Source organism: Muscardinus avellanarius (genome assembly GCF_963383645.1).
Source record: "Muscardinus avellanarius genome assembly, chromosome: 5".
NCBI classification, from domain to species: Eukaryota; Metazoa; Chordata; class Mammalia; order Rodentia; family Gliridae; genus Muscardinus; species Muscardinus avellanarius.
The window spans coordinates 5,753,542-5,762,685 of record NC_137790.1 but is presented as its reverse complement, the minus strand read 5'-3'; the positions used below and the strand labels follow the sequence as shown (position 1 = coordinate 5,762,685).

Below are 9,144 nucleotides of genomic sequence, written 5' to 3'. Positions count from 1 at the left end.
TGTCCGGAGCCCTTCTCTGCCCCTGCTTGAGATGACAGTCACGCTCCCTCCTCTTCCTCCTCCTCCTTTTTCTTTTAAATTTCTTCCATGTGGCAATCTTTTATTTTTTCTAATTGGTGCATTGTAGTCATACGTCCTAACAGGGTACAAGGTGGGAGAGGCATCCGTGCCGCTTTCCCTTCTTGTACTGGACTTCTTCCCACGGGCCAGGTGGCCGATTTCCTCATCTTGCCCTTAGTGAGGACATGGCTCTTCATGGGCAGGACGTTTTTCTCAGAGCATGGAGCCGCGCTCTGCGCCCCGGTCGGCCGCTGGGCTGTTGGCGCCCCGTCTTTTACAGGAGGGCAGCGCCTTCCCTCAGCGATGCACAGCTCTGGCTGCGCCTGTGTCCTGGGGCTCGTCTGAGCACACGTGGCTGGGCTTGCCCCCAGAGCTTCCGGTGCACTGTGTCGGGGGTGCGACCAGGAACGTGTCTTCCAGCCGGGCGTGGTGGCGTGCTTGTAATCCCAGCATTCGGGAGGCTGACATGGAGGATCATGGTTCACGGACAGCCTCAGCTTTGGTGAGGCCCTTTGCAACTCAGTGAGACCCTGTTTCAAAACAAAGAATAAAGAATAAAAAATAGGGCAGGGGGTGTAGCTCGGAGGTAGAATGTCCCTGGGTTTTATTCCCAGCAACACACACACACACACACACACACACACACACACACACACACACACACACTGCGTCTTCCTACCAAGTTCCCAGGGAGGCTGCCACTGCTCCAGTGAGGCCGCCCATCCAGCCTGGGCCACCGGAGCTGCAGGACTGAGGATGGCCCAGGCGTCGGGGTGGAGGCTGTTCCTGGAGGCTGGCTCTCACCTGCTCGCTTTCTCTTCCAGGGTGAGGAGGACATGCGCAATGGACGGCGGCTGGAAGGGCGTTCTGGCTTCGCTGGTGCTCCTGGCTGGGCTCACGGGTAGGCGTCGCTGGGGCTTGGGCGCCCTGCACAGAGCAGTCGCTGCGGGGCAGGAAGCTGCAGCTGGGGTCTTCCCACTGCACCCCGCCCCCTGAGGGCACCCTCGGTGGGGCCAGTCGGCTGGCTGCCTCTCCTCCACCCCAAGACGCGCCTGTTGGTGCAGTGGAGCCCATCCTGACCCGGGCCGGGGTGGCCTGGGGGCGTCTCGGGTACCACCCACAACCCATGAGTCTCCGCACTTGTTAAAGGGTCTCTGCTGCTGCTGCTTCTCTTTGATTTGTAGCTGGTCTTTCTTTCTTTCTTTCTTTCTTTCTTTCTTTCTTTCTTTCTTTCTTTCTTTCTTTCTTTCTGTGCTGGGAATGGAACCCAGGTACAGTCTACCTTTGAGCTACACCCCCAGCCTATTTTTTTTATTCTTTATTTAGAAACAGGGTCCCACTGAGTTGCAGAGGGCCTCACTGAGTAGCTGAGGCTGTCCATGAACAGCGATCCTCCTGTCTCAGCCTCCCAAATGCTGGGATTCCAAGCGTGCCCACCACGCCCGGCTCTATCTGGCTTTTAAGGTAGTCTGGACACATCCCAGCAATGCCTCCTCCCGGAAGCCCCGCAGTTTCTGGGTGGGATCCAGTTCCCAGGTCCTCACCATCGCAGACACTCCTGGGTGGAGTGGCTCCAGAGTCCCGGCCTCAGGAGATCCGGCTGGGCCAGTGGGCTCTGGGTCCTGGGAGCCACTGGGCTCTGGTTTGTCTCCACTGCTTCCCGGGGCCTGTCAGACCCCGTTTCTCAAACTGGATAACAGACTCCTCTGCATCCTTTACCACAGCAACTCGAGGATGGAGCACAGCTCGAACCAAGCTCACCATCAGTCCCTGTTGAGACAGGCCACCCGAGGCAGCTCTGTCCCTCCTCCTCGCCTTCCTCCCCACGGTGGCTGCTCCTCCAACTCCTAACCCCATAGACAGGTTGTGCCTGCTCTGGACTTTGGGCGTATGTTCTCTGGTTTGGACATAGACAATGTGTTTTTAAAATCTGGCCATGACAGTATTGAAAAAAATGGAATGAAATAGAACAGGAAGTGTCAAAGTGCTCTAAGGGTGCGGGGTTGCGATGTGGGTGTATTTGTGTGTGATGTCTGAGAGCATTTGGGGGGACAGTACTCGGAGGAGACGCCATCTTATAACATACAGAACCAAGCCTTCGCCAGGGGCCTTGCTACACTCTGTACAGGGCTGGGCAGAGCATGGGGACCCGCCCGGGGCCCCGACCTTCTTAATACGCACTCTAAGGACGGCACCATCAGGCCCATTTTAGCCCCGGTTACAAAAATCCCTTCCGAAGGACTGGGGACCCCGATGAACTCTGGATTTAGTTTTACTGAGATTTTCTTTTCCTGTTGGAGCTAGCTGAGATTTCTGTACTAGTTGAGGCAAGGGGGAAGGAAAGGTCTGGTTCGAGACTTAGAGGTTTTTCTTTTCAAGATGGTGGAGTATCATGAGCTAATAATTCTAGAGCCTTCAGAGAGATGGGGTCCCTCTCCAAGTTTGTAACATAGACAAGGTTGCTCATAGGTTTCTGGGGTGCAGGGGTTTGGACCAGGACCTGTGAGCACTTTCTCATGCAGCCAGGTGAACAGTTTATCAGGGGCCACATCCCAGCGTGCAAATCTGCAGGGAACACACGCTTGTGACTGTAGTGGCCACTGAATTCCCCTTGGTGCATCTTGGGGGGGCGTCTCCTGGAAGAGTCCTATTGGCTGGTCGACATGAAGAGCCGGGAGCACGTTCCTGTGCACCCAAGGGCCCTTCCCTCTGCACCTTGCCCTCCCTGTCACGGCCTGTGTACACCTCGGCCACCTCGCTGGCTCACCCTGGAACGGTTCACGGAGCCCTCGCTTTGTGGCCCCTGGCTGAGCAAAGCCAGGCGTAGTCTTGTTAGCATGGAGCTGATGAGGGAAGCGGTGTTACTTGGGGGCAAAAATCAACATAAAACACCATGTGATGATTGCCTCATAGACGCATCACTGCTTTGAGAGCCTGTTATAGGCTAATCTAGCCTCAGTAGGGGAATCTGGGAAGGCTTCCATGGGGAGGAGACTCCTGGCCCAGAAGCTGAGGGACGAATTGGAATACGAGTGGCATTCCAGGCTGGCTGGTACATGTGCAAGGGCCCGGGGGCCAGGAGAAGCCGATGACTTTGATCTCCCCCAACGTTCTGCCCCCAACTTGAATCTTTGCCCTCTGTGGAGCAGGAAGAGCAGGGGGGAGAGGGAGGCTCTGAGCGGAGGTGACTGATGGAAGGTCTTAGTTACAATTTTCTCATACTTGGGTCTTGCATGTCATCTGTGATAAGTGAGCACAGGGATGCCGGGAGCTCACTTTACCAGAAAGGCAGCTCCTGAGTCACGAGGCGGGGCCCCGGGACGGCCTCCCCAGGGAGCGAGCAAGGGCTGTGGGCATGTGGTCATGTGGTCAGCGGAATTTGGCTTCTCCTGCTGAACTTGAAGATCCAATCGAGTCCCAGGGCTCCCACCGGCACTCCCCTCCCACTCCCCAGCGTGCATTCTTGGCCTCCTCAGGCGCAGGTTGGGTTTGTTTGCAGGGGATTTAGAGCGACTTTGTAGTGGAATGAGCTCACCACTCGGAGCCGGGCGGTGGAATGAGTGTAGTTTCAGATGGGTTTGCTTATTCTGCTGGAGCTGCCCGGCCTGGGCTCCTCAGGACCCCTGCCCAGCCCCAGCCCCACGGGCATTGTCCACCTGCCCCTGATCTAGCGTGGGGAGCTTCCTCCTGGCACTGCAGCGAGCGGGGCTCATCTTCCTTCTCCCCTTGCATGTAAGCCTGTCTGTTTCTTTTCTATTTCTGTTTAACATGAAATCCAGGCTTCCTGGTGGGGACTGAGTTGGAGCAGCTTTCTGGGCAAAGTCACCTCTGACTTATCTTCTTAGGTTTTTAATTTTTTTTTTTTTTGGTGGTACTGGGGTTCCTGGAAGCCCTTCTACCTCTGGGCTACACTCCCAGACCTATTATATATATATATATATATATTATTTTTTTTTTTTAAATTTTTTTAAATTTTTTTTTATTTGGAAACAGGGTCTCTTAAGCCAGCGCGGCTGGCTTCAAACCTGCGCGATCCTCCTGTCTCCGCCTCCCAAGAGCGGGGATTACAAGCGTGCCCACCACGCCTGGCAAGGTTTTTTGTTTTTTTGAGTTGGAGATCCCTGGGGTTCTGGGCCTGAGGTCAGGGAGAAGATCCACTGATCGGTTTCTTTAGAATCAGCCGCCTGTGACTGTCAGAGGTTTGGTTTCTTTTATAGCCTCTTGCTCTATTTTTTATATCATGCAAAGCTTGGTGGCCATCGTTACACAAGCCCAGGATCTTTGGTGCGTCTGGCCTCCCTAGGTTTTGTCCCTCCAGCTTCCCCACCTCGTCCTGTTCCCTGCATGGGTAGCTCGTCTGGAGGCAGCTCCGGTCCCGTGGTGCCTCCTGGGTACTCACGGGCAGTGCTGATGGACAGGGTGTGTCCTCACTGTGGCTGTGGGTTCCTGCAGCCTGTGGGGCTCAGTGAGACTCCCTTAGGACCTGCTTTACACTTGACCTCAGGGGTCAGGAGGAGAGGGGAGCTGTATTTAGGGATACCCAGTGTACAGGCAGGCCAACTGGTCGACCCCCAGGGAATCACAGGACACCAAGAGGTCATAGGAATGCTTGGGTTCTCGTGTCAGTGGCTGAAGAGACACAGGTGTTGGGGGTCTTCTGGCCTGGGTTTGGGTCCCAGCTGAACATCCTGGAATATCGCTGGTGGACAGGGTGGTCTTTTCTGGAGGTTGTCAGTGACTAGCTGTTCACTCCCCCCTTAGCGTTCCGCGACTGCGGCGCTCATGGGCGTTTGGTGGCTTGTGGATGCGTTGCTCCGGTCTCTGCCTCTGTCTTCACACAGCGTTCTTCTCTGCGTGCATGTGTATCTCAAATTCCTTCCTCCCTTCCTTCCTTCCTCCCTCCCTCCCTCCCTCCCTCCCTCCCTCCCTTCCTTCCTTCCTCTTCGCTCTCCCTCCCTTCCTCCCTCTCTCTCTCCTTTTCCCTCCCATTTTTTCCTGCCCTCCTTGTGGTACTGGTGATTGAAACCAGGGACATTCTATCTCTGAACTACACCCCCAGCCCTATTTTATTTTTTGGTTTGAAACAGGTCTTGCTAAGTTGTAGAGGGCATTGCCAAAGTGCTGAGGCTGGCCTGTAACCTGCGATTCTCCTGTCTCAGCCTCCCAAGTACTGGGATTACAGGTGTGCACCATCACACCCAGCTCTGCCTTTCTCTTAAAGGAACATTTCTGATTGGATTTAAGGCCCATCTTAAATCCAGGTTGATTTCATCTTGAGATCCTTCAACTAGGTACTTCTGCAAAGACCCTGTTTTCAAAGGTCTAGTGGAGTGGACTTTGGGGAAAGTGTTAGTACTGTTTGACTTAGCTGGTGGGGAGGGGAGCATGGTCTGTGTCCACTGATAGCCCCTGGTCTCTTGGGGGTGGGGACTGGTGTTAGGACCAATAAGACATGGAGTTCTCTGTTGGATGAACAGCAGGGAATCCCAACTGGTAAATCCAGAAGAGTTAGATGGCACAGTTGATTTTTGCAGATTAATTCACTTGCTACCTTGAATAATTGCTTGTCTTCTAGCTTCTGGATCCAGTTATCAAATCATAGAAGGGCCCAAGAACGAGACCGTGCTGAAGGGCTCGGAGGCGCGCTTCAACTGCACAGTGTCCCCGGGCTGGAGGCTCATCATGTGGGCGCTGCGGGGCACGGTGGTGCTGAGCGTGACGCCCACCGAGCCCATCATCACCAACGACCGCTTCACCTCCGCCAGCTACGAGGTGGACGGCAACTTCGTGTCCGAGATGATCATCCATGACGCGCAGCCCAGCGACTCGGGGCCGGTCAGGTGCAGCCTTCAGAACAGCCAGCTGGATGGCTCTGCGTTCCTGTCCGTGCAAGGTGCGTGTGGACGAGCTGGCGTCCACTGGGTTGGACGTTGCGGGCTGGATGGGCCTCCCGAGGTCCGTGCCACGCGTGACGCCGCCATGTGTCCGCGGTCGGCCGTGCTGTGACTCTTCTGGACTAATCGACGTTCCTTCGTCGCCTCCCTCCCTGTCTTCCTCTCCTTCCTCCCTCCTTTCATAGACGCTCTAGTCTCCGGGTTACAATATTTTAAGGATTATTTGGAGCTAATATCCATGATGTTGACATTTGTTTATGTTTCTGATTTTTAATGTATTCCCATTCTTTCCTCCTTCTTGCTTCTTCCTTCCCGTTTTCCCTTTCATCTTTCTTTTTCTATTTCATTCTTTAGACTCTTAGAGATTGGTTTTATCTTCTCATTAGATCCATTTCACTCTCCAACCGCCTTTCTAGACATAGAGCCGAGAGTTCTTTTGGGTCAGTTGTGGTCACTTTTTCCTGATTGGGGCAGCTGACAATCACTGCTTTTTCTCTAGGCTTTTATATATGTCACTATTATTATCACTGTTGTTGTTTTTGTTCTTGTTTTGTTATTTTCTGCTGTGTGTGGTGTTGGATATGGAATCCAGGGGCATTCTACCTCTGAGCTATACCCCTAGATCTTCTTAGTGTTTATTTTGAAACAAGGTCTCATTAAGTTTTTGCACACTGGCCTGCAGCCTGCCATGCTCTTATCTCAGCCTCCCAAGTACTGGGCTTACTGGTGTGCGCCACTGCTCCGGGCTCCATCAGCATATATTTTTTGCGTACGTTATTTATGAACTTTATAGTATGCTTTAACTTTTCTCTCTGGCTAGCTGAATTTCCCCAGTCTCTCCTTTCCTCTATTCTGCCCTCACAGTTGGTGGTTATCAGAGTCAAAGCTGCGTTCTCACCTAATACACAAAGACTTTGGGGGAAAAAAGGGGTAAATCTAGAGTAATGGCTAACTTATTTTTCATTCCAAAAGGTGATTCTGAGGTACTTACAGTCATGCTATATGGTTAAAAAAGAGTAAAAGGATGCTTTTTGAAGATTCTAGAATATTCTTATAAAAAATAATGACTTTGTAGAGTTTTCAGTGCATTCATATGCTGTTTATAGAGGCATTAGAATTAGTAGAGTTTAGGATTTCTATAATAGCAGGTCTTATAAGAGACCACACCATGTCTTTGCACTTATATCTAACATCCATTTATTTGCCCCAGAGGAACCCCCCCCCCCCCAATTCTGTCTGCATTCATGTCGTTGTCGAATCAAATTTGATAAGGTTTGGTGTAGAGGCAAGTCAATCTATGTCTATTTACATTTTTAAAAATGGGTTTTTAGAAATTTAGCTAAATTAGTGGGTCTTTCTTTCGGCATGTCTTTAATTTTGTGTGGGTTCATGATATTTTCTAAACACATGATCATTTGAGTCTGCCTAGGACCCTTGGCTTGATTTGCATGGGAATAATGCATGCTGTAAGGGAAAGAACAAGGGAAAATGAATCAAAGGCTCGGACTCTGGTCTTGACCAGGCATCTACCAGAGAGGTCCCTGAGACGGCTCCATCTCTCATCTTTAAATGAGGACAAAGCTTTTCTGTCTGCCTCACGGGTTTGTTGTGAGGACCAGGTGCAAAACAACGGAGCAAGGTTTGAAAACTCCCAAGTCCTATCCCCTTAGTCGAGTGAGAAACAGAGCTGCGCCCAGCGTGGTCTAGTTGTTAGTAGTACAGACTCGGGCTGAGCTGCGCGAGTCCCTGTTCTATCTTACTGCCTACGAACCTTCACCATGCATGACCTTGGACACAGAGCTAAACGGCTTTCCTCTAGTTCCTTCATCATGGAGCATCAAATAAGCAGGTCTGTGTAAAGCCTCCAGTGCAGCGCCTGGCACCTGGCAATTACCATATGACTATTCGCTACTATTTATTATATTCCCAGCAAGAGCGTACCATTGTGCTGGGCGTTATGTGGGACACAAAGATGAGTAGAAAACTAAATTCCTGTCCTCAAGAACCTAACAAGAATAGTAGCTACTGCAGGTAGCCCCAGAAAGGGGGCAACAGAGATGCCGGCCAGAGCAAGGCGGATGGGCCCAGGTTCCAACATGGACGGTGGCAACGGGATCTGCCACTCCTTCACAGACAGTCCTGTGGAGATGGTGCCATTTGAGATGCACTTTGAAAGTCTATGGTTGGCAGGCAGAAGGGGAGTCGAGAGCGCAGGACACTCCTACACTGGAAAAACAAGGACTAAAGCCATGGCTAATTATTGCTATACTCATGGGTATCAAATTCACAAATCCAAATGGGTTTTTAGCATCTTCCCCCCAAAGCTATAAGTCTACAAATTTGTCTGAATACCTCTAACATACATTATTATGTGTCAGTAATTACTGTAGTTTTTGGTTTTAATACAGATGGAATAGTAAGTGTCTGGGGAGGAATAGTAAGTGTCTGGGGAGGTCAAAGCCTTCCCAAGGTCATGCAGTTGGGTCTGAACTCAGTCATTTAACGCTGGTTCCATTGACCTGAATGGCACTTTGTCGTTGGAGGAACTAATGCTCTCTGAGCAGCAAGGTCTCCGCAGGAGAAAAGAAGCTCAGAAACGGAGCACACACGATGGAGTTCCGTTTGAGTCATGCAAAGTCCATGTGAACATGCTAGGCACACTTTGGTATCAGATGTTTGCCTCTTAGATAGACAAACACTGTTAGATAACCTTCCTGAGATCCGACAGGGAAAAGTTGAATCCCAGTTGCAGTCAGAAAAAGAAAATACTTCAGATGGCTGCATCGGTCCATTTATGAACCAGTCTACTAACATACCCAACTCTAGACCTCTTGTGTTTCAAGGACCACATGGACCGGGGCTCACGGTCTTCTGTTACCGTCTGAGGCCAGACCATCCCTCCCAGTGTTTGACTCCTTATCTCCCCATAACACAAAACAAAACAATGATTAAACAAAAGGATACCCACAAAACCCTTTAGACTTAAGGGACGAATCCTTACCCCACTCATTGTCCCATTTACAGTGGCCTTGAATTAGCAGAGGCAACTTACTCATCCCAAGAGAATACTCAGGAATGGATAGTTGGAGCTGTGACATTTTAGAGTGAAAAGGCCTGGCACAGCTGATCTGGCTCGGGTGGCCTGGGTCTCCTGGACGTGTGGACCCTCAGATCCTCCCCAGGTGGCCTG

General features: G+C 51.4%; 1 protein-coding gene across 1 annotated transcript in view; it reads left to right on the top strand.

The window, feature by feature from the left end:
- Positions 1–903: 903 nt before the first annotated feature.
- The window catches only part of IGSF5 (immunoglobulin superfamily member 5), a gene marked incomplete at both ends in the record, with an annotated part of 33,804 nt that continues 25,563 nt past the window's right edge, over positions 904–9,144 (top strand). The window contains 2 exons of the mRNA XM_080696445.1: positions 904–961; positions 5,636–5,953. Of these exons, the coding sequence (XP_080552571.1) occupies positions 904–961; positions 5,636–5,953 (376 nt within the window). The remainder of the gene's footprint in view (positions 962–5,635; positions 5,954–9,144) is intronic.